General features: G+C 34.8%; 5 protein-coding genes across 8 annotated transcripts; 3 read left to right on the forward strand and 2 right to left on the reverse strand.

Moving 5' to 3' along the window:
• Positions 1 to 4,423: 4,423 nt before the first annotated feature.
• On the reverse strand, positions 4,424 to 6,822 carry LOC126368951 (tRNA-dihydrouridine(20) synthase [NAD(P)+]-like). Its single transcript, XM_050013218.1, has 6 exons — positions 6,340 to 6,822; positions 5,956 to 6,094; positions 5,419 to 5,751; positions 5,018 to 5,305; positions 4,785 to 4,941; positions 4,424 to 4,712 (listed from the first exon to the last, which is right to left on the reverse strand). The coding sequence occupies exons 1-6, from the start codon at positions 6,491 to 6,493 to the stop codon at positions 4,434 to 4,436; spliced, it is 1,350 nt and encodes a 449-aa protein (XP_049869175.1). The 5' UTR covers positions 6,494 to 6,822; the 3' UTR covers positions 4,424 to 4,433.
• Positions 6,823 to 7,029: 207 nt separating this feature from the next.
• LOC126368959 (COP9 signalosome complex subunit 9) lies at positions 7,030 to 8,107 on the forward strand. The gene is made up of 3 exons (XM_050013228.1): positions 7,030 to 7,384; positions 7,636 to 7,708; positions 7,985 to 8,107. The coding sequence occupies exons 1-3, from the start codon at positions 7,316 to 7,318 to the stop codon at positions 8,020 to 8,022; spliced, it is 180 nt and encodes a 59-aa protein (XP_049869185.1). The 5' UTR covers positions 7,030 to 7,315; the 3' UTR covers positions 8,023 to 8,107.
• On the reverse strand, positions 8,094 to 14,887 carry LOC126368929 (transcription factor Dp-1). 4 transcript variants are annotated; one of them, XM_050013187.1, is made up of 11 exons: positions 14,506 to 14,887; positions 13,708 to 13,829; positions 13,581 to 13,629; positions 13,132 to 13,211; positions 12,048 to 12,226; positions 10,898 to 11,066; positions 10,400 to 10,597; positions 10,117 to 10,265; positions 9,763 to 9,845; positions 9,493 to 9,576; positions 8,094 to 9,140 (listed from the first exon to the last, which is right to left on the reverse strand). In XM_050013187.1, the coding sequence occupies exons 1-11, from the start codon at positions 14,552 to 14,554 to the stop codon at positions 8,956 to 8,958; spliced, it is 1,347 nt and encodes a 448-aa protein (XP_049869144.1). In that variant the 5' UTR covers positions 14,555 to 14,887; the 3' UTR covers positions 8,094 to 8,955. The 4 variants fall into 4 exon arrangements, with proteins under 4 accessions (XP_049869144.1, XP_049869153.1, XP_049869163.1 ...); XM_050013196.1 differs by having other exon boundaries at positions 10,400 to 10,612; positions 13,708 to 13,842; XM_050013206.1 differs by having other exon boundaries at positions 10,400 to 10,612; positions 13,708 to 13,824; positions 14,506 to 14,886.
• Positions 14,888 to 15,238: 351 nt separating this feature from the next.
• LOC126369185 (EGF domain-specific O-linked N-acetylglucosamine transferase) lies at positions 15,239 to 23,007 on the forward strand. Its single transcript, XM_050013482.1, has 8 exons — positions 15,239 to 15,727; positions 15,862 to 15,952; positions 16,042 to 16,142; positions 16,496 to 16,672; positions 16,890 to 17,164; positions 18,314 to 18,648; positions 18,746 to 18,848; positions 19,222 to 23,007. Exons 1-8 carry the CDS (start codon positions 15,415 to 15,417, stop codon positions 19,387 to 19,389), a joined length of 1,563 nt encoding a protein of 520 aa, XP_049869439.1. The 5' UTR covers positions 15,239 to 15,414; the 3' UTR covers positions 19,390 to 23,007.
• Positions 23,008 to 23,426: 419 nt separating this feature from the next.
• On the forward strand, positions 23,427 to 23,732 carry LOC126367170 (bombyxin A-3 homolog). Its single transcript, XM_050010587.1, has one exon. It carries the CDS (start codon positions 23,427 to 23,429, stop codon positions 23,730 to 23,732), a length of 306 nt encoding a protein of 101 aa, XP_049866544.1.
• Positions 23,733 to 24,055: the final 323 nt, after the last annotated feature.

Genomic DNA, 24,055 nt, shown 5'->3' on the forward strand with positions numbered 1-24,055 from the left:
CATAATCTTTCCGTATATTGTTATCGACAATCATGTTCACAACCTTTCCTTTTTCATGTTGCCTTCTTAGTAAATACCTAAGTATAGATATACATTCATGTTTTTACTTAAGGTGGTTATAGATGAAGGTATTATCAGTATCATCATTAGTGCGTCATTGACATCAGTCCCAGCCAGTGATGTGCCGTTCCCGCGAATGTTCCCAGAGTGAGAATGTTCCAGATATAAAAACTCTGTAATAGTAATGACTCTCTCTACTTTTCTTTTTCAAATTGTTCTTACTTGTACTCCGGTCTTATCTGCCTAAAAGTTAGGTAACAAACCTCGTTATACATAAGTTATGCGTTTTTTTTCTACTGGGAAGGCACATTACTGGTCCCAGCGTCCTTTCCAATATGATGAACTACTTACTTATAATTAATTTGGGCAATGGGGTGATTGAGCTTGGCCCCGCATGTGGTTCATCACCCACCAAACAGTCTTAGAACCTATATCTAAATGGCTACGAGCAATTTTTATATCAATAAGGATTCCTGGCGCGAGTTTGTATGTAAGTAAACTGTTAATGTAGCAGGTACATCGATAGATCTTCTTCTTCTATCCTGTGGGTTGTGAGGTGAATGACCAACTTCATCAACCCTGTTGTCAGGTTTATTATTGAGCCGCCAAAGGAACCTGGCGTGACTCAAGTAACGACTCAGTACTTATATCAGTAAGAAGTAATCGGGACCAACGGCTTAATGTGCCTTCCGAAGCACGAATCGTCTTACATCGTCTTACTTCTGAGCAATCTGGTGATTAGCCTACATCATCATCATCAGCCGTACGACGCCCACTGCTGGGCATAGGCCTCCCCGATTACCCATACGATCGGTCCTGCGCTGCCCGCATCCAGCGGCTTCCCGCGACCTACATAAATAGATATTATCATCTCTTTATGTTAGGAACCTTTTAATATGTAGGTTATTTTTTTTAACAAAAAATAGGTACATTTGTACCCAAATAAATAGTAAAGAATAATATTTCAAACGGAGACCGTGAAGAAATAGTTTTCCATTATTTCATATTGATTGCATTTGGAACAATTCCATTTCGGAAACTATTGCGATACGCCAATTTTCTATCGCAGTTACGGAAGGGTTGCTCCAATCCGACCCGATATACTTTAGATGATACTAATGCAATAAAAATGGTGTAGATTTTAGATGTGGGTTATAAAAATTGAGATTTGACTGTTCACTATTAGGTACCTACATTTATAATGAGGGACTTTCCAATTGACTTTCCCCAAACACACAATAGATGGCGTTGTTCACTTTTATCGTGATAATTACCTATTTTCTCATTCCTGAGGTACATAATTATTCAAAAATGTAATGTAATGGCAGAAGCATATATAAAACTAATTGTTGTTTGATATTTGGATCACATTATGCATGGAATGATGTTGCTACCTAATTCTTCTCTTTATTTTGATCAGAATAATAATAATACTGGGTGGAAGAAATAATTGTGCCTGAGTGTTATAATAAGGAACATAATTTATAAGTACCCAAAAACAAAGATAAAAGATGCATATTATGTCTGTTATCCATGAAATTAGAGGTTTAAACAAACGCCATCTATCGTGTTTTGGGCAACGCCCATTGGTCCCTCATTGATTACCATTACCATTAAAAGTGACTGTTAGTTATCGTCTGAAGACTTATATGTAGAACCTACCTATACCTTATACCTGTAAGTACTTAAGAATTGCGAGCGCGACTGTATTACATTTATATCGAATTTTTGTTTTGTTTTATTTACCGCGCGAGACGTACTTTTTTAGTCCCCTTAAAGGCCGATTTCCGGGATAAAATATATCCTGTTTTTCCTGGGTCTCAACTGTGCAATAGTTGAGAACACTCACCAAACATCTGTAAAAATCTGTCAAATGCCTGAAAAGGTAAAATACCGAAAAAGCTTTCGCATATTATAACACTTAGTACCTATTGATCCGAAAATCAAACAGGACGAATACTTAAGACCAATGGGTTGATTACCTGTTATCATACGATTCCTCATGTCTATCTTATTAGGACTTCGTATCGAAACGACAAGAGTGGCTGGCTATAGTTGTTTATTTATTGATTTATTTTATTTTTCTTCTAATGCTTGTGGCTCTGCCCACCCCATTGGGGATTACGGGTATGACTTTATGTATGGAAGTACCATAGTATGTAGATAACCGTCCGAACACCTATCCTTAAAAGTGTTCAACTACCCAAGTTTTTCGTGTCGATTCATACACTACGTTACTAATTAGTCTCTCATCTAGAGAAACGACATTGATTTGATATGACCGCAAGTAATCTGACGCTGGTCGCGTTGACTGGAGCGTACGGGATGTGGATGGATTGGACCACACGTGTGCTGTACGCACCACAATGCTTCTATTACACTGTCTTCGGTACATTTCACACTTGAATACCCTCGAGTTTGATACAGTCGGAGTAGCTTCTAAAATACTTGATTGACAATATGATTTGACGGACAATTAGAATTTCTTTGTATTGTAGGTATCCATGTTGGATGTAAGTACTTGCATGAATCAATAATTTAGGACATTTACAGTTCTATTAACATTATCAGCTCGGCCTCTATACCTTTGCAGGCATAATAAGGTAAATTTTTCATCATTTCCTTTGTTCTCACTAGTTCGATTCATTAGTTCGATCGTAGAACTAGTGAGAATTATTTTTCTCATTAGTTCGATTGACGGTACCCTCAACACTGAGGATTACGATGGAAAGAAAGAAATTCTTATTCCGCTGCATATCGACGATTTTAAATGCCGTGAAGGATGCATTTCTTCCTATAAAGGAAGAAAATAATAAAGCCGAATAACGTATCTAGACGGTCTGCTACTTGTATGTAATTGTGTCGTATACACCTTATCAGAAGGGTCGCAGCCGTGATAAAGTTATATTCACCTACGTAGACCTCTTCTCCTCGGAGTTTTCATTAGATAATAATAAATCGCAGACAATATTTCTAGTAGATCTTAACTACCGAATTGGATATTCTGGAATCTTAGCGATGAGATGTGACACTGCCTACTTCGTTAAGAATTATAGGCATTAATCTGTTTGTAAGTAAGCCTACAGTCTGTCAACATCTTTGTGTACCTACTAATTACGTGCAAGTTGTCTTCTGATAACTTGGGGCCTTATAATATCTCGATATGATAAAGTTATATTTATATATTGTTCGCATCTGGATCCGATATTCAAATGTTTTATTTCTAGAGCTGAGCATCGCAACACGAGCTGGCCGGTGCAGTCGCGGTCGCCAGCGGAAACCGCAAACTATCCACCTAAATAACTTACAATGCTCCAGCCAGAGTACCGACCACTGGTTTTTGTTTTATAATACAGTCTGTGCTTGTAACCTCCGATGCAAGAAATATTGTAAAAAATAAATAATTTAATGAATAATCCCTCACATCCTTTTAACCCTACGAACCAATCCCTAACTTAAAAAAGAGGTCATTAGGTCTTGTTTCCGGGTTCGGTATTATTTTCTACAGATTTTACGAATATCTGGGACTTTGAAATAAGTACTTACTCGTTTCAAAGTCGAATTAAAATTTGTAGAATAATACCAATCCCGGTTACAAGACGTTATCTTTTGAACATCTCGCTCCTGTACATTAGGCTGTCTGACGCGTAGTCCTTTGCCAAGTTAATTCGATTATTAAAAAAAACAACTGTCATGTATCATTAGAACTAATCAAACGAAACTTTAGTACTAGAGACAAACTAGAGATGTTCGCTTGATACGTAGTATAAATCTCTTACTAGCCTGTGTCTATAGTAATATGTAATCGATATCCTATCAAGAATCGATTTCAAAAACCGGTATTTTTTTCTAATAGGTACACGGGCACGGCTCTATCTGAAATTGACATGTACTGTCAGTAGCCGGACAGCTTACGCGAATCTTTACCTAAAAAGGACCTATTAAACTGTTTTACAGTTCTAATTAATTTAAAAACAAATGTAAATATATAGTTAAATGTTATGATTGTTGATTTACGTGTGAATGTAAAAGTATCACAAACCAAAATGGATGTAAATAAATACATTGTGCCAAGTCTGCCTTCTACTCAGCATATCTTGGAAGATTTTGCTGATACTGATATTATCAAAGCCAACCAGCCGCTCAACTTGTCTGCAGATGACGAAACATTACAATATGCCTTCAAATGCCATCAGAACTTCAGGCAGTTACAAGCTGATCTAAAGACACAATCCAACTTGAGTTCAAATTTAGAAGAGCTTAATAAGAAACTAGTAGAAAATATAGGCAATATGAAAGCTCAGATCAAGAAAAACTAAAGTGAAAGTTTAAAAATGTGAATGGGAATGATGAAAAACTCAAGTGTTTTTAATTTATTTTATTATACTTCCAAGTTTTATTAACTCTTCTTCTGTTACTAGACCAAGATAAAATAAACAAACTAAAGCTGCACCTTGCTCTGCAAATTTTTTGTTCTTTTCCCAGAATGATGATGTATATTTTTTACCATCAAAAGTAATTATTGTTCTAAACAATTTTGCTACTTGTTCCGTGTGGTATGTAGGAAGCTTTTGACCATTTTTGCCAGCCCAAGCATGAAGCTTGGCTTTTGGTAAATTTAGGTCATTGAAACTGGCACGAATGAAACAAACCTGCAATATTCAATATGTTAGTATTTACTCAATATTACCTAGAAATATGTAGCTATAATATTTTGTACTTACTTTCATTTCTGTAACATCATCTAGTATTTCAGCAGACTTAATTTTTTTATTTGGTGGTTCTAATCGATCTGGTGTTACCTGCCATCTACCCTGAATGCCCATTTTCTGGTACTGAGACTGCTTTTGTTGGCAGTATTCTCCCAGATCCCAAATATCACTGAAAGTAACAGTTACAAATAAGTATATATTTAAAAACTCTTAATTCGTAATTCAATCTTATATTTTCTACATACCATATTTGTTCAAGTGTTTGACACTCTAAAAATTGACGACCCCTTGGTGTTTCTTGTAGCTCCCTCAAAATATTTTGTACACAGTATTTTGTATTTGAAGGAGAATTATCATAGTCTACAGCAAGTTTTAGATATTCCTCAATGACAGCATCCATTGGCAGTAATCCTTGTTTTCTAAATATTGAGCAGTTCCACTCAGCTGCTCGGGCAAGCATCACACTTTTACAACCAGTTAGTTCTTTAAATTTGGAAATATCACTGTACTTCTCTATTTCTTTGGAGCCACCACTGTAATACAAAATAAATTCATTATTATCATGAATATTTATAATTAGTAATGTGCATGAGTAAAGGTTACTTATATGGTGTGTTTAGTTTGTTTTTAGATGTAGTTTACTCACTTTGCAATGACAGGTATATGTATCCTCTCTGCAACATACCGGATTATGTCAGTATGCACAGGGTGCTGTGGTCGTTCATCCCGTGTCCTGCCGTGAATGGCAATTGCTTTTATTCCGGAACTCACCAGGGTTTCCACAAGCTTAAATGTTGCTTCAGGAGTCTCAGATATCCTAATCTTGCAAGTCACTGGGATGGATACATTGTCAACTAGTGTCTTCAGTATATTATGCGCTTTTTCTGGATTCGCTAGGAGCGCTACCCCCATGCCACCTTTAATTGAAAATTCCTTAGGACATCCCATATTAATGTCAATAGCAGCAACATCATTTTCACTGTAACACATTATATTAGACTTAACAGTATTGTAGGAACTTATACTACAGATATATAAAAAACATTCCTGGTTTCTACAAAATAAGGATTTATTGGGTGTAAGACAAATGTGAATTTATGCATATTTCATTGATAAATACATGAAGGTATTTAAATCTTAGAATTATTCTAGGAAGTGTTTAATTGCAGCTAGAATTACTTACACCATTTTTGCAACTTTCAAAGCTCTTCCAGCATCACAGGTTCCAAGTTGCAGGACAACTTTTCCCTTCTCTTCAGCACATGTACGAAACACTATTGTACCATCTGTTTGGTCAACAAAGTCCACAGTTTCCAGTATTTCTGAAAACATAATAGGTACATAGATTTCAATTATTATCGAACTGCAACATTTAATATTTTTATTCGTGTCGATGGCATATCATATTATCGTGGAGAAAGGATTTGGTTCAGGTAATATATGTGAGATGTTTTCGCATGTTGATCAGTTGCTTCTGGCGTAAGGAAGGTTATATTTACACTGCGATACTACTACCAGTAATGAGGATGGTCTACATAATTTAATATATAATTCCATTAAAGCTTACCATTATATCTTCGCTTCGAGCGGAGAAATTTCCAATCAATAAGTTCTTCTGAATAAACTATGTCTGCTCCATAACGTAGGGCGAGAAGACGCATCGGCAGTGTTCCAATGCGTACCATTGGCGCTAGTATTAATTTATTTTCATAGGATAACATATTAAAGGAATTTTAATTAACAATTTCTTAAAAACAGTATTGATTGATAATTGATAACAACATAACCTCTATTCATATTGCTTTTTATTTTGCCCGTATTGGGCAGGCAAAGTAAACGTAGCCAATACAACCAAAGTAACCTCTGAATCCTGACCTGACAATATTTGCCATGCATGACGTGTCTTATTCATGTCTAATTACCAACTAATTACACTACCCAAATTCATCAAACCCGAAGCTTAAAGCCTGAAGTATATCTGTGTGTCGTCGCCAAATCGTAGCCTCTCCACCGATGAATTGGTTGGGTATTGGTTGGGTAGCACAGTACTTAAGGCAAAGACCACTAAGGCAGGTCAGGCAAGCAGTTAACATTCGATGTAAACGGAACACAAGGAAAAATAATAGTCATTCATTCATTCGTTCATTAGCATGCGTTATTTGCATAACAGTTTATCTTCAACTTACATAGTATTCCATTGCGACGTTTATATTGAATTTTCGTTTTACTATGCTACAAATAATGCCGATTGCAGACTAACATACCATGCAGCACTTTAATAACTATTTATTTTTCTGCAGAATATTAATATAAAAACACCATGAATGTAAAATATATTATTATGAACATGAGAAATCTAATAACCACTAACGGTTTCGAAATAATTATGTGAATTGACCCCTGATTGTTTTTGTGAACTGTCATTTCTAGTCATTTCTGAATTAGGTTGTGCGAGTTTTTAAATCGCTTTTATAAAAGAAATTAGTGTGTGTTATAGCAAGCAGTACTATTTACATAAATCAGCACTCACTAAGGTTCTTAAAATGAAGCCAACTGTTGCTGCCGATGAAATGTTTCCTGAAGGTGTCGGTCCATACATGGATTTAGAAGAGGTATGTGATTACTTGTTTTCATTCTATACTGTACACATTTGTGTAAGTGCGCAAAATATACCACTTACCTCTTCTAATATTTTTGTGCTTTTATTTTGTTAAGCTGAAATAGTTGCTACTTACGTTGTTTTTATACCTTCCATTCTACTTACCTCGGAGTGTAAATAGTCAGTCATACAGATGAAAATGTAATGTTTGATTCAGGGATGTTCAAAATAATAAACTACACTAATGTTGCGATATTTTTACAGGCTGGAGGACCTTCAAATCTTCTAATGGATTTAGCAGCAAATGAGAAAGCAGTACATGCAGATTTCTTTAATGGTAAAAAGCTAATAGTTTATATCAATATATTTATAGATAGGTTCATTACTATCTTTCTTACATAAAGGAATAAAATGCAGTTCCATTTTAGTGATAATCAAAGGACATTATCATATCTCTATACACAAATATTTAAAAACGTCATAAGCACATATCATGATGGCCCTTTTTATTTGATTAACTATATTATACTACCTTACTGCCACACATATTTACAACGGTACAACAGATTTAATATTATATATAGTTATTGATGATTGTAATTTCTTGTTACAGATTTTGAAGATTTGTTTGATGATGAAGACTTAAAATAAACTGTTGAAATTTTGTTTAGTTAAAATTATTTTACTCTAAATATGTAAGGTGAAGTTTAAATAAAACAAAGTTTCTTATTCAAAATTTATTTTGCTTTGACCTTTAAACAATTACAAATCTAAATTATGTAATGAATAGATTTGCTAAAAATGGACATCAGATAAAAATATACATGGCTTTTCCATTGTATAATACAAAGTTTATTTATTATGCACTTCATGGTTGTGCCAGCAACACAATATCCCAAATATCTGGGAACTTCCAATTCATGTGGAGATATGTTAATTTGAGATCTAAATAAAAGTAATTTTTATACAACTTTGAAGTCAATTTTATGAAATGGCAGTTTTTAAAATGTGTCTACATCTGACAAGCACTAAGTAGACCTTGAGTGTCCTTATTCCCTCAATTGGATCGAAACGTATAATCTTTTGAACATGAACATTTTACAAGGCAGAATTTATGAATGTGACAACCTATTGTAGGGTCACATAAGAAATATTGTAATTAAGTCTACATTCTACTTAAAAGTATATTCTGCACACAACTCCAGTTTTCAAAATTACAGCAACTAATGACAAAATATTCTTTCCTGATATAGACACATTTTATTTGTAAGTATTGCACTTACGCTTGGTATTTCCTATTATACTTTTACTGTGTATGGTACTATCATTAGCACTAAATTAAAACCACACTCTGGTGGTAAAAGATAAAATAAAATGTGCTTAACTACAAATATCAGACATGTGTTTGTACTACACTTCATTGTTGCCTGTCTCAATATAAAATACAGTGCCATTTTTAGATTAGATTTTACTTAATAACGCTGAACCTAGTCAACACATTACACAAGCTTAACATAGCTGTGAAACATTAACATCTAGAAATAGTAACAGAGTGTTGGGGCGGCGTGGCCCGCAGCATGGTCGCTACACGTCCACGTCGCTGCTGTCGTCGCTGTAGTCGCCGACCTCCGCCTCCTGCTCGTCCTCCGCCTCGCCCGCCGCCTCCGTCTCCCCCTCACCTTCTAACGTCTCTTCTTCTTCTTCAACTTCATCAACATCTTCCTCTTCTAACAAACTAGAGAGCTTATTACTTTCACCTCTACCCATCTCTGAAAATAATACATATTATTTAACTTCTTTTTTAATAAAAATCAATGTTCAAAGCTAAATTAAAAGAGCATTATATTTGTATTTATATATTGTAAGATATATACAACGATAATGCTATATAATTACTTGTGTTTATTTATGTGTATATATTTGTATGTATGTTTTTGTACACTATGCCTTTCCCACTGTTATTGACCTCTCACATCATGCAGGGTTGGCTGGAAGAGATCTCTTTTAGAGATAAGTCCATCTTTTGTACCTATTTTTTTTGTTTTTTTGTCATTTAATCATGTATTAATGTGTACAATAAAGAGTAAAAAAAAGATTAAATTTGTCCCAAATTATGCTTACGTTCAACATATGGTTCCAGTGATTTAGGCACCATGCGTTTAGCCCTTTCAATGTCCTCTTCTGAACATTCTCCTTTGTCTAGACCTGCAAAGTTATACACAATCTGTTATTATATTGCTCTTATGTACCTCTTGTAGCCTACACAATCCCACTGCTTCTCATATGGCGGAAAGTTTTCTCATATGGCTTATAGCTATAGAGTGACAAGACAGTGACAAATAAAAGGAAAATTAAATGCTGGATTAAGTAATACATATTTATATTGCTTACCAAATAAAAGACCCATTCTTTTTAAAATATCTATGTCGTCATGGATTTGGAATCTCTTGTTGAAATTGAACATATACTCAGTTCTGTAAATAAAAAAAAAGACTTATTAAGTATATAACGAATTGTCAGAAAATTATCGATGGTGACATTGTCTGTGTTTGCATTACTCTGTACAACACGCTTGCGTATTTGCATAATAATGACTTTTACCTTAACCTTGGTAAACCTTAAGATTACCTTACTTCGGGCTTTTACAAGTAACATATAAATTTTCAGTTTCTTTTTATAATATATCGCCTTAAGTTTTATGTATACCTACATAAATGTTAAAAACATTATTAATTTTATACTTACTTGTCATTAGAAATACTGCAGTCAATGAGGGCTTTGTCACTCGTATTTACAACTATAAAAGGCAAATGAATGGCAGACGACGGCGATGGCTTCACGCCCCTATTTTCCGCATCTTTATTTCTCTCTATTAAACTTTTGAATGATATATGCTGAAAATAATGTTTTGATATTAAAGTAAGAAGCTAAATAGTTATAGCTCATAGAAATGTGAGAACTTCAAGAAATTTTCATCAGCTGTTTAGTTCTTACGTTTTAGGGACCTAAGTAATTTTAAAATATTTACCTGTAAAATGAGCTCTTGTAATTGTTGAGTCTTTTTCTGTATCTGTTCTAGTTTAGTTTGTTTTTCTTTTTCCAATGAAGTGCATTCTTGTACAGAATTCGTAGGTAACCCAAGCCACCTGATTTCTTTTTTCTCTTTAGATATTATATTCATTGCCATCAGTACATTTAATGCGTCATATACTCTTCTACGGATATTCTTTTGGTCATATTGCTGCAATGGTAAGTTACTCTGTATTTCATTTGGAAAGGAAGATTATCTTATCTATCTTAATTGTATAAAATTTTAAGTATGAAATTAGATTTTCTTACATAAACACTATAATTATATTTACTACATAACTAGATGGTAAAGCAGCAAAATAAAGAATAATACTGCATATAGAAAGGTAAGTCTGCCCCACACCAACAGAATATACAACCAATTAATCCAAATGAAAAAGATATGTTTCAAAAAATTTTACACAAGATTTAAATCTACAACTGTCTAAATACATACTTGGCTATCTGCAGACCCATGCATTCCAGTAGCAAACTCTAAGACCAATTCATCAGCAACTTCATTGTAAGATGTGAATCCTTTCTTCCTGACTTTTTCACAGACTTTCATAGAAAAGTGCCTTAACCCTTTACCTATTTTGTCAGCCATTTTACGCCTTTTTGTGGTACTGAAAATAAGAAAAAAATAATACATATAAGATAAAAATTGAATGGTTTTTGAAGAGTTTAAACTCCACTACACATTTTTTATTATTTTTAATCTGCTATCAACTTCAGTCTTCATCAGATGGGTTGTTTATGATTTGAGTTTAGAGAGATATGCACAGTCCAGTGACTACTATCCTCAAGGTTATGTTTTTATAGTTGGTCATCTAAGGAAATTATATTTCATGTCTTGATAGATTCAGTTGTAGCAGCTCTCTAGCTAGCTGGTTACTGTGATTTTTGAGTCTTTCCTTGAATTTTTTTATTGTAAGTGATAACTCCTTTATGACTTTCACGGAGGAAGTTATCACTTACAATTAAAAAAAAGCCATTTCTAGGTGCTCGTGTATTTCGGAATTTTGTGAATATCAGACTGCACCACGTATTTCTCTCAGAACCTTTTTGGAATATTTGCAGAATCGCCAAATGCGAATTGTTAGTGGAGCTCCATAATTGAATCCTATACAAATAATTTAAACTGATTGAAAATCTAAGCTATATTCACTGATTTTTCTTCTTGATTCGCTTTGAGGGTAGACAAACTAACGTAACATACGCCAAAATCCCACGTATATAACTTCTCTTTATTTTGTTCAGAATAATAATGGGTGGAAGATGTGTTGTGCCTGGGTGTTAATAAAAAGGGTCATCATTTATACCCAAAAACAAAGATAAAAGATGCATAAGTCTGTTATCCTTGAAATTAGATTTTTTTTTGAGCTATACAGCCTGGAAAGTCCCTCATTGACCATCAACTTACAAAACTGAGATCAATTATATTCTTTCATAGCTCTTGCTTGATTAACTATCTGACCTGTATTGATGAATACTACTACTACTTACTTAAATATGATTATCTGATCTAATTTAAACTTTATTATTCTTTAATTTAAGTATTGTAGAAGCTTTTTAAAATAAGTGCAGATAATATAAATGAAACTTACTAGCTCCCCATTTGTAATTCTCCCCCATCATCTGAATTGTGTCTCCGTCTTGAAGTGTTAGACATGGTGGGTGAGAACTCTGTCTTAACTGTTGCTGCACTAGTGCTTGTTACTGGGGACTCAATTGTTGTTGTTATTGGGACCAACTCTGGTATTGACTCCACCACCAATTCTTCAAGCTGAAATAACATTTTTCATTTAAATGTTGAAACTGAAAGATTATGTAGTTGCCACATAGGTTTGTATGGTACATAAATGGTTCAATATAATGTTGCCCAACTATTGATAGTTGACCTTGAAAATCATCTACACTATCAATAGTGTAGTTGATTTAAATGAGCTATAGTTTCAATATCATAGCTCATTTAAAACAATACTGTTGTCACAGTAATACTATCAGTAGTTTTGAACTATTGATACCCTGTCAACACTATTGGTTCTCTTTCAACTATTAATATGTAACAGTAGTTGAAGATAACATAGTAAGATGAATAGCTTAAAGGACCTAAACCTGAAGGGATTAGGTTCACAGTAGTGAAGTTACAATTCTTTAATAACCCTGACACCAGGGTTGCTGGGGTTAGTCATCCACCTCATAAATAACCCATACAAGAGAAGAAGATTCTTTAATACATTAGGATGATAGAATAAGTTCCTCAACTTCTGTGGACTTTGTACAAAGATTTTTCTTGCAGCTACTTATTCTTGGCTTTACAGGTTAGAAGGTGCTGTAGTTTTAAGCAGATGGGATGAGCAATAAAAATACTTATGTTTAAACCCTCCGATTGATTGAAGGGAAGCCTGTGCTCAGCAGTGGGACATAGTTTTAAAAAGAAACCATAGTTTTCTTCGTAGTTTGTATGGAAGTCAAAGTTGTCAAACGTCATACTCATTGTTACTTAATATGTAAAAAGTCAAAATGTAAAATTAGATTGATTTTAATCCTCTTGTACTGGCTTCTATTTCTAGATTAGGTATCATTTAATAATTTATCTTTGATCCTGTCAAATACCCCATTGGATAAAGAAATTTTGAATTGAATTGACTTCTGAATATAATCTCCATAATATGACAGAATACATACCTGCTGTTCTTCAACAGTTTCTTGAGGCTCAACTTTTGGGGTAACTTGTTGAATTCTTGCCAGAGGAACTTGCACCAGTTCTGAAGATATTAAATGTGAACACTTACATTAATAAAAACTGAAGTATATAATTAATATCAAAGTCATAACTGTGTGGGACTGGTTACATTTATAGCATAGGAATAGCCTCCTAAGGCCTAGACACCCAGACATAATGGTTAAACAATAGGGTTTGGATTTTACAAGGATTTGGCCTAAGATCATAGAGCTTTTAAATTTTCAGATAAGAAACTTTATAAAATATACCTTTAAGGTTTGTAGGAATGTCCCATACAAAAATGGTTATGATTCTCTTGAAACTACATATCATGTCATTGGGAACCAGTGCTATTAGAGGAAGGCAACAATGGACTAAGGAGCATTCCAGGCAAAAAGAAAATAACACTTACTAGATGTGCAATTCAGGCCAGACAGCTTGAGTGCTTGAAGAACAGGTATCTGAAACATTATTCAAATTAAACTTTTATGACAAGTGAAAATTTTATATTGTTTTTTTAAAGCAAAACCTTGATCTACCTGAGCACTGCCTTCCCCAGAAGTAGGTATCTTTATTACTTTTAGAGGGTTGGATTTAAGCTTGATTTGTGGAATAGGTTGATTACCTGGGTTCTTCACAACCTTTACCATTTGAGGCTGTCCTGAAACAAATATCTAGAGCTAGATTTCTGTTAATATTGTGTATAATGTTTCATGGATAAGCAAGTGTTTGTATTGGGCCAATACAAGAATTTAAAATGTTAAGTAGGTATGGTGTAAAAAGGTGAGTTGTGTTACCTGTTACTAAACAAGAAATTATGCCCAAATGTTCATGAGTGTAGTAGAGTTTCTAAAATATTAATTAAAAAGCAGTTGCTACCTAACCATTTTTTATTGGTATGAGGTCGATAACGAAAGACTCACGAGCTAGCTTGTGGTTATTACTAAACAATCCACATGGAATTGATAGTACCTAGCTGCAACGCAGCCTGCGTTAACTCGGAACTTATCAAGAGGTTATAAGCATTGATTAAGTTCACATGTGTGATGTGTGGCATTGTTACAACATGACTACACAATAAGAATATCACCATAATAACGTAAAACTCTTTGTAGAGGTTACAGGACTATAAAGCCGGGAAACGTAAGTAGGTTTCTTAAGAGCCGAGTATTACACGATTTTCTACTGTCAAGTTACAAAGTACTTTTATGTATTATACGAGCACAAATACACTGTCTAATGTGGTGAGTTTCGAATGTATGCTACTATAAATAACTAAGAAAAAAACAGAGTATAAGACACAGGCTAGAAGCCATCAGCGTCGTTACAATACTAACCATTTGCATCATGAATTAAGAAATTTATAGTACTATTTTTCTGGGACATTTTCTCCAAACTTCTTGCGATCGCACATCCATTTACTTTTCGATAAGCGGCAAATATTATTTTTTGTTGATGACCAAACCAAACAAAACTATTTACTCAACTGTACAATGGTCAAAATGGCGACATTATTTAGGGAAATTTTAAGAATCGGAAGCTTAACACCTGAATTTGCTACTTTTGTAGCAATTACAAAAAACCTTAATAATCTTGAACACACTTTCACGAATAATTATTCACAAAATTAATAACCAAATACTGATAAAGCTACAAGACAAACGGGAAGAGTCAGCAGGCGGGCGGGCGGTCTCAAAACCAGCTGATTGGATGACGCTGGCTGGAGTTTCCGGAAAAGGCGCCAAATAAAAGCGACATCTATGTTCAAAACACAATAACAAGCGAATACATAGACAAGTTTAACTTTATTTGAAGCAAAGGTACTCATGAAACTACTAGCATTCGGCCCCAAAATATACCAAATAAAAATTACTCAATGCTTGTTATCGTGTTGGAACAATGTTGGAAATAGTATCTGCATAGAACTGCGCAATTCAGCCTGTAGTACTATCGCCACTGTCGGGAGTATCGGGTAATCGTTTAATCGGGTTGTGAATTGGTCGCTTTATTGAACCAGTTCAGTCATTCATTCGTTCATTCTCCTAGTCGGTCCTTGTTGTCAAGGAAACGGTCGGCGTCACGTCATCTTTGCAATATGTTATTTTTTTATTCGTTTTGTAATGTTATTACGCGAAAATGTATATAATGGCATTTCAAATCTTGTAATATTGTCGTAAAGTGATGCATAATTCAAATAAAATCAAAGTTTTTTTATTAATTTCAATAGGATTATTATTATCAACAAAATGTGGTTACAGTTGTTTACTTTGTGTTTTCTTACTTCATTAATTACTTCAGTTGATATAAACGATATCAATTTACCACCAGAACATATTCCTTACTTCTTTAATAGTTTTAAAAGTGTCGCTGATGCTTGTGCTAAGGATCCAGAATGTCCATATAAAAGCATGGTACAAAGGGCGGGATGTTGGGGGTACGAAAGAGATTGCAATGTTTCCACCTCCTACCATGTACGCCCACGATGTCCCGGCGATCATAGAGGCTGGGTGAAGAGTAAAGAAGCACAGTACAGCACATTTTACACTCAAGCAGATTTTGGTAAATGTTTACTTTTAAGTTGCTTTGCATGATATCGCCAAATCTACTCAAAAGTTTACACACACAGATACATCTCTGTGTACTTAGTAGATTGTTTTACTTTTTAAAGAGAAATTTGAATATTTTTATTACAGGATATGTTAAGGAACAAATAGATGAACTAATGGTGATGTGTGAAGCATCATATCCCCAAGACACTTCTCTGGAATGCTCGAAGTATTTAAGGTATTTTGTTTATTTGACATTGATTAAAAATATATATATCTTTGTGCATTCAATGTGGGTGTCAATGGTATATTTATTTATATTTCAAGGTTCTGTAGAGGTCGGAACATGATGCTCAACTTTACTGGGCTTGTTGGTCGTGGTGACAACCTGCGATATAAGATGGACATCTTGGGGCCGGGTCAAATAGGTATTATTAATTATTTTACAACATTTAATTAAACCTATTTTAGAATGAGAATTATTAGCATTAAAGTATTATTTATGTATTTATAAGCACCATTACCACTGTTAAAATTTAATTGTAAGCTGTTGGTTTTCTCAGTAAACAATAAAATTAAAAAGTTTTGTATTTTTAGCATAATTTTATGTGTAAGTAAATATGTTGATTGTCTCAGTGTGTATGATTGATTGAATAAATAATATGGAATTCAGTTTAGCAGTTAAAGAATGTATTATGTCCTTCTTTCACTTCTCTTGCTTGACAGAAATTCCTTAAATTGTGATGGTTTAATAATTAAGTGGTATAATTTGTAATTACAGGTGGTTACTGCAACTTCTATTCTGAGAGGCTGATGAAGGAGGCGGAGCACATGAGTGCACTACAGTCATGGGCACCTGAGTTCAGATATTTTGTCAGAACACCAAAGAGACCTATAGCCGATGGCATGTGCGATGTCACTATTGAGAAACCTACTTACATCATGAAATTGGATGCTAGTAAGTTTCAGTATGGAATAACTAAATGTTTCATATTTCACAGTATCAGTAATATTGCTCATTATTATTATTATTACTTTATAAGGTACAGCATTTAAATCAATCAAAAAATGTTTTGCACCTTATTGTAAATAACACTTTTTTTGCTATAATTAAGTGCAATATAAAATAATATTTTACTGTGCTTTAAAACTAGTTTCTCTGTATTTGTTTCCAGCTGTAAACATGTATCACCACTTCTGTGACTTCTTCAACCTGTACGCATCTCTTCACGTGAACTCCACGCACCCCTCAACCTTCTCCAGAGACAATCATATTCTAATCTGGGAGACATTCACTTATCATTCAGCATTCAAAGATGCCTTCAAAGCATTTACAAAAAATGAAATTTGGGACCTCAAAAAGTTTAGAGGGAAAACCATTTGCTTCAAAAATGTTGTGTTCCCCTTGTTGCCAAGAATGATATTCGGATTGTATTATAACACACCATTGGTAAGTGAAAATTAGGAATTCTGTGCCTAATGAACAAGCCCAGAAGCTATAAACTAAACTAGATGTCGCGTGGTTCGCTCGCAGCAAGCTGCTCGCGTGTCTTGTTTTCCCGCCATTTTTTTACCGCCGATAGAATTTGACCATAACTTGAATAGGTCCTGTGAAAATCAAAAAGTTCTAGATGCGATAGGTTTGCCAGGCCGTAGGGTGTCTCCCTGATGCGGAGCAGTTTTCCAAGATGACGTTCCGATCACACCCCTGTACATCATTTTTACACCCGAGACATTTTCATGAAAAACAAAAATTTATATGGCGGCCATCTTGTTTTTCGGCCATTTTGTTTTTTTTTCACTGGCGATAAAATTTGACCAAGACTTTAATAGGTTTCGTGAAAACAGAAAAGTTCCAGGTGCGATAGTTTCGCCAGGCTGTAGGGTGTCTCCCTGATGCGGAGCAGCTTTCGAAGATCGAAAAGTATTTCCATACTCAACATGATGTTTTGATCACATTCTTCATACATCATTTTTACCCCCGAGGCATTTTCGGGAAAAACGAAAATTTTGTATGGCGGCCATCTTGTTTTTCCGCCATTTTGTTTTTTTTTCAGCGGGGATTGGATTTGACCAAAATTTAAATATGTTTGGCGAAAGAAAAATTGCTCCAGGTTTTATAGTTTTGCCAGGCCGTAGGGTGTCTCCCTGATGCGGAGCAGGTTTTCAAGATCGAGAAGTATTTCCATACTCAACAATACGTTCCGATTATACCCCCATACACAGTTTTTACCCACGAGACATTTTCCGGAAAAATAAAATTTTGTATGGCGGCCATCTTGTTTTTCCGCCATTTTGTTTTTTTTTCAACGACAATACAATTTGACCAAGATTTAAATAGGTTTTGTGAAAAAAGAATCGTTCCAGGTGCGATAGTTGCGCCAGGCCGTAGGGTGTCTCCCTGATGCGGAGCAGTTTTCCAAGATCTGGAAGTTTTCCCATACTCACCGGAAGATTTGGATCAAACCCCCCATACATTATTTTGACCCCCCGACGCTCCTTCTGGGAGAACAACCCTGTCAGTGAGTCAGTCAGTCAGTGAGTCAGTGGGTTTGTAGCTATATATAATATAATAATACAATTAATACTTTGATTTCAGATATATGGATGTGAAAGGAGTGGCCTATTCCACGCCTTCTCGAAACATTTGCTTCATTCCATGAACATAAAACCTCATATTCGGAGGAATGGCAAAGTTAGAATAACATTGCTGTCGAGAGGGACGCAGTATCGGTCTATTTTAAACGAAAAAGAGATTGTAGAGGCACTATTGAAGGTGGAAGGCTACCACGTGGAAAGGGTTGTCTATGATAAGACTGTTCCTTTCGCAAAACAGTTGGAGATCACCCACAACACTGATGTGTTTATTGGTATGCATGGAGCCGGGCTTACTCACTTGCTATTCTTGCCAGATTGGGCGGCGGTTTTTGAAGTGTAAGTTATACTATTGTGGACCTTTTACATATTATCATAGCATAATGTAAGTAGGGAACATAAAATGACTAAATGCTGTATTGTTTTATTCTTTTAGATACAATTGCGAAGATCCGAACTGTTACGCGGACCTTGCGAGATTACGAGGAGTGAAATATGTCACTTGGGAAAATAAAGAAAAACTAGTTCAGCAAGATCAGGTATAAATATCGAGTTATATTTATTAAAATTTAGTATAAAGAAAATAAGTCTTATTACAGAAGAATAACGAAACATTTTAGCTTTTAAACAGTTGGATGAGCCCTCTCACATTTTAAAGTTTTGGTCTCGATCTTCCCCATAACAGATTTAAAATTTCTATGTCATTGCTTGACGGCTTTTTTTATACTATGTCGGCGGTCCTAAAATGTTCATAAATGTCGAACCGCCCGATGAAAGGTGACCAGCCTATCCCATGTAATCCAGTATGATAGAAGAGACATACCTTTGTCGGTTTTTGCGACATACCCTGGAAAATAAACAGCTGAACGCGTTCAGTTTTCAATTCGCAATAAATTCTCCTGCTTTGTTCAGGGTCATGGCCCGGGAGGCGGGTCTCACGCCAAGTTCACCAACTACTCTTTCGACGTGGAGGAATTCCTCAGGCTCGTGGCCAAGTGCGCTGACTACGTGCGGAGCAGGCAGGACTTCAACAACTTCGTCGAGGCATCCATACTCAGTCGAGCCCATGAAGAACTCTAAAGTGAGACTCTTGTGATATACCCCGTTCTAAGTTTGTTCGTGTACGCATTACGTGTTTTAATATTCGGTACAGGTACAAAGATAGCATTTGAGGAATGTAATACGCATACGTATTCGTACGACATAAAAGAGTACTTAAATAATTTAGAATTTTAAATAAGGGATATAGGTTCTTATTGTTAAATAGCTAAACTGAAGCTGTACAAATCTGGGAATTAGTATCGTGGAACCTAAGTAAGTAATTTTACTAAAACGGTCTAAAAGCAGAAATTAACGTCCTCAACGTAGCTAACGATTTTACACTTTGGATACTTAGGTACCATTTTGTAATGCGGGTTTTTTTTGGTGAAAGTTTGTAATAGGTGCAGGGATTTAATATTTACCATTAATTAGATGCTTTACGCTTAATTTGAGACAGCTACATTACGAATTTATTGTGTACCTTATGTTGCGTACTATACGGATAAAATAGTATTGAAAAAAGTGATATTGAACATAAAAATTTATAGGAAATATTAATTAAACATAGTTTACACTATAAACTTACTATAAGGAGCCAATCGTGATTTGCATGAACGCAAGCATAACTATCAGAAGTGAGTTGCTACAGATAAATCGAACTTCGGGAAGTCTATTCACGTTTATTTATTATTTTTCCATAATACATATTACATAATACCTATATACTGGATACGATTATGTAGGTAAAAGCTAAAATACATCTAAAATAATACCTAAAAACTCTTCACGGCGGCCCCGAAACGCCACATTACTGTATGCTGTATTTTTTACTCAATTTTAAATCGATATACCCCAACAAACATGTTAAGCAAGTATAATATATGAGGATTTTTACGACTATCTGACAATAATACTGAACGGTAATAATAATAGGCTAGATTCCAACTAGCCAAATCAGTTACTTTTTATTAAACGTCGAAACACGAAATTACAATGGAATTTGTATGAAAAAGCACACTGTGACGTCATAGAAGAACGTGATAAAATGTCGGACTTATTATTACGTTTTTCTTTATTAAAATTCATAAATAAGTTAAATACAAAAAAGAAAATGTTTTTCGTTAGTTTTAGATCTTGTTTTTATTTAGTAATCAGAATTTCATATTTTATCTTGAACCAAGAACAAGACCCAATTGTCGAGGAGTGGGTGTATTGTTTAATACTATAAACTTCTAGATCTTGTGGCTACCCCTTCGGGGATATAGGCGTGATGTTGTGATATATTGTGTAATACTAATTATTTATTAGTTAAATTGTGTAGTGTTCTATTTCGCTACCATTTAGGTTTTTTTGTTGGGTTGTCTTCTTACTAAGAAATACCGCCAATATATTTTTTAATTAAGTAAGTAGGTAAATTATTTAGTTTAAACCAAATTTTGAGTTTCGTACAGAACCCTCAATGTACGACCCATACTCGGCCCGTTTTTTACTTTCCAACAGGGTCCTATTCTCATGTAGGTTCCCTAGGTCCGGGAATGACGCCAAACGAGCCTGCCTAGACAAAATCCTTTCCTATGATGACTGTAAACTGTAGATTATTTGTCTACGAGATGATCGGTTTGAGGGATGGGATGCTTATTACGTTACATTTAAGGACTAAACAGACAATGGCCACAAAACCTTAGATGCGGCGGGTTTCTATGAACAGCGTAGAAGGCAGTATTGAAGAATATTCCAAAATCACTGATCAAAATATTTTACCAATTGGAAGTCCATATTGAAACTTGATTGGGAACCCTTAGTTCAAGAGTTAATATAGATACACCACCAGTCGTGGTAGTAGTGGTAAAAGTGAGGTCACTTTGGTACTAATTACTCGCTTACACATATTTAAAAAGTTAATTAAATAAATAGAAAGAAAGACTTACATAACTGTACGTAAGTCTTTCGTAGGTTTCTTTTCTATTTAAACTTAATTGAAATTTTGGGAGGTTTAAGTTCGATGACCTTTGAAAATTGTTTCCTATTTCATGTTTGGATCTTAAATGATTATTGTGTGCTCAACGATGAAGAAAACATCGGAAACCCCGATACCCGACAAATTTTCGGAGGTATGTGACTTATACTGTAATTGGGCTGGTTTTCCCTTCTGGTTGAGAGGTCGGAGTCGGACAGGCCGTCGCTTCTGTAAAAAATAGACACAGATTTACCATAAATCTTCACGTTAGGTAAGCGGATCCTGTGAACGACGTTATAACGCTAGGGAGATGATGATGAAGATGATGCGTTTGACCAACGGTATGTTGCGATCTGTCTGGTACGCACTATAGTAACATAATATGTATATTTGTACTATACATCAATGGGTATTCAAAATATAAATTGGGATTTCAAGTAGCTGGGTAGATACTTCTGACCGCTACCTATATGTCATCATTTTTAAATATACCGGAAGTAGAACAGGATTGAAGGGTCTATTTGTAAGAAGCAGCTTAATACAAGAAAGCGGTATTAGGTACGTACACGTATAGGTTACTTAGCTAAACACAGTCATAAAGTTCTGAAATATCAATTATTTAAAATCAAGTATTTTTTTTTTAACAACGTTTCTACAAGTGACAGTAGCGTTTAAACTTAGATACTTCCTGTAGTACACCTGTACTGCAACTTCACACTGTGTATTTATGCAGTCATAACTCTCTTAAAATCTAGTCGCTTCGTGATAAATAAAATCGACGTCAAGTTCTTTTAACCAGTTATTATAAACGAACATAAAGATATACTCATTTTTCGAAGCTCAGTAACCGTTTAATAAGATATTGTGGTCAACAATCATGCATATAACTCTTGTAAAAATGCCGGTGACTGTTGATGTAATCTGGTTTATTTATTATTTCGCGAATGGACCGCTAGTTTAATTGTAACAGTGCCGACGAACGTAACTTCCATAATTATAGTTTGCGATATTCAGATAAATTGTTCAAGAGATCCGATGTGTATACACTTCATGTCCACTTGAATTATTGATGTGTACTGTTATGGTTAATCCTGGGAATGTTAATAATTCAGGTCATACCTTCCAAATGTAATTAGTCTCTTTTAAATCGATTTATTGTCAACTCACACGTAATTAATATGAGAGAATTCAAGTAATTTTAATGCTAAGCGAATAAAAAATTTGTGATCTTTAATTATTTTAACATTCCTATTTATTTTTATGTAGGTATTAATGGGTATGGGCGCTTTATGCTTATGCTAAATTAATGAATTTATTAAGGATAGAGTTAATAAATCAATTTTGAGTATTTATTGTTTAATATTCTTGTTGTACTCTATTGTTAAATGTACCTATCACATGTACGATTTTCACTGCTGCTATTGAAATTATTATGCTGCGTACGAAACGCTGGAAGAGTTTGGGGGAGGAGGAATCTGTAAATCGTAAAACAATCGCATAATATGAATGCAATATTTACAGAGGGAAATTAATGAGCAATGGCCCTGCGGCTGCGAGCCCGCCGCTCGTAACTTTTTGGCGTAACCAGATTGTATCGCAGCCGAATATCAAACAGCTAATTGAAACAATAATTTTAAAATTAAATTTAACAGTATTCGCTGCATATCTCACTACAACCTGTTTGTGGTTTGCAGCCTCTTAGCAGACGTTCCAAAGTAATTGTATTGTTTGCATTTTGATGAACAATTGATAACCAGTCTTTGCGTTATTTATTTAAGGAAACGTGAATACTTGCATTGTAGTCATTTTACTTTATACTTTAAGTATTTTATAAAATGGGTATTGCTTTGTTTTGTAATAAAAATATGAAAATTATTTTGCGTTTTAATATTATGTGTGTTTAACTGATCTAATTTTAAATCGCAATTGCGTCACGCGGACACATCTCACATCCCACATAACGTCAATAATTCAGGTCTAATTACTTCGCTTTACTACACCTTGATTATATTTGAATATTGATGAGTTCACCCCTGGTATAAAATGAAGACGATTTTAACTTACAACACATTCTCATCTCTTATTTCGTCAAAGATACTAGTCGCTTAGAAAAATAATCATGAAGGTGCAACGAGTGTTTATCATCATCGCTTTTCTGGCCGTGATGGCGTCGGTTACCAAGTCTGAAGACAACGCTCACATCTACTGCGGCAGAAACTTGGCTATTACACTGGCTATGCTTTGTGAAAATGGCATGATGGTGAAGAGGGCGGAGTCCTACAACGCTCTGGTGCCGCACGCCGGCTGGATGTGGATGCCGCCGCAGCGCGCCCGGGCCCTGGCCCGAGGCAAGAGGCAGATCGCCTCCGAGTGCTGCGACAAGGCCTGCACCGAAGACGAACTTTTGACGTATTGCGCCAACTAAAAGAACTGGAAAACTTTGCCTCTTCTTCACTTGGTAAGGCACCTGCGCTCACATTTCGATGGGTATTTGAGGCTGACAGCAATTGTTAACTACTTTGTAAATACATTATTATAGTAATAAACTTTAAAGTTCATCTTGATCTTAATTTTATATGCAATTACTATTTTCCTATTACCTTTTGTGTTCCTCTGCAGGTTGCTGTAATAAGCTAGAGTATTATCTGTGTTTCGTAATTATTTAGTAAGCATGTATACATATTTATTGTACTCATCGAAATATATTAACCTAACAAAAGTGATAATTTTTTATCAATCTTGTTTATC

The sequence above is a fragment of the Pectinophora gossypiella genome, chromosome 1, assembly GCF_024362695.1.
Source record: "Pectinophora gossypiella chromosome 1, ilPecGoss1.1, whole genome shotgun sequence".
In the NCBI taxonomy this organism is placed as follows: domain Eukaryota; kingdom Metazoa; phylum Arthropoda; class Insecta; order Lepidoptera; family Gelechiidae; genus Pectinophora; species Pectinophora gossypiella.

Bases quoted from the DNA above. Each gene is read 5' to 3' on its own strand.
- LOC126368959 (XM_050013228.1), top strand. From the start codon at position 7,316: ATGAAGCCAACTGTTGCTGCCGATGAAATGTTTCCTGAAGGTGTCGGT. The intron at 7,385-7,635 runs GTATGTGATTAC...ATATTTTTACAG, and splicing joins CATACATGGATTTAGAAGAG to GCTGGAGGACCTTCAAATCT. The intron at 7,709-7,984 runs GTAAAAAGCTAA...TTCTTGTTACAG, and splicing joins ACATGCAGATTTCTTTAATG to ATTTTGAAGATTTGTTTGAT.
- LOC126369185 (XM_050013482.1), top strand. From the start codon at position 15,415: ATGTGGTTACAGTTGTTTACTTTGTGTTTTCTTACTTCATTAATTACT. The intron at 15,953-16,041 runs GTATTTTGTTTA...TTATATTTCAAG, and splicing joins GAATGCTCGAAGTATTTAAG to GTTCTGTAGAGGTCGGAACA. The intron at 18,849-19,221 runs GTATAAATATCG...TGCTTTGTTCAG, and splicing joins AACTAGTTCAGCAAGATCAG to GGTCATGGCCCGGGAGGCGG.
- LOC126368951 (XM_050013218.1), bottom strand. From the start codon at position 6,493: ATGTTATCCTATGAAAATAAATTAATACTAGCGCCAATGGTACGCATT. The intron at 5,306-5,418 runs GTGAGTAAACTA...TTTGTATTACAG, and splicing joins CATATACCTGTCATTGCAAA to TGGTGGCTCCAAAGAAATAG. The intron at 4,942-5,017 runs GTATGTAGAAAA...TGTTACTTTCAG, and splicing joins CAAACACTTGAACAAATATG to TGATATTTGGGATCTGGGAG.
- LOC126368929 (XM_050013178.1), bottom strand. From the start codon at position 14,554: ATGTCCCAGAAAAATAGTACTATAAATTTCTTAATTCATGATGCAAAT. The intron at 11,067-12,047 runs GTAAGTTTCATT...TCTTATTTTCAG, and splicing joins GAATTACAAATGGGGAGCTA to TACCACAAAAAGGCGTAAAA. The intron at 10,266-10,399 runs GTAAATATTTTA...CATTATTTTCAG, and splicing joins TACAAGAGCTCATTTTACAG to CATATATCATTCAAAAGTTT.
- LOC126367170 (XM_050010587.1), top strand. From the start codon at position 23,427: ATGAAGGTGCAACGAGTGTTTATCATCATCGCTTTTCTGGCCGTGATG.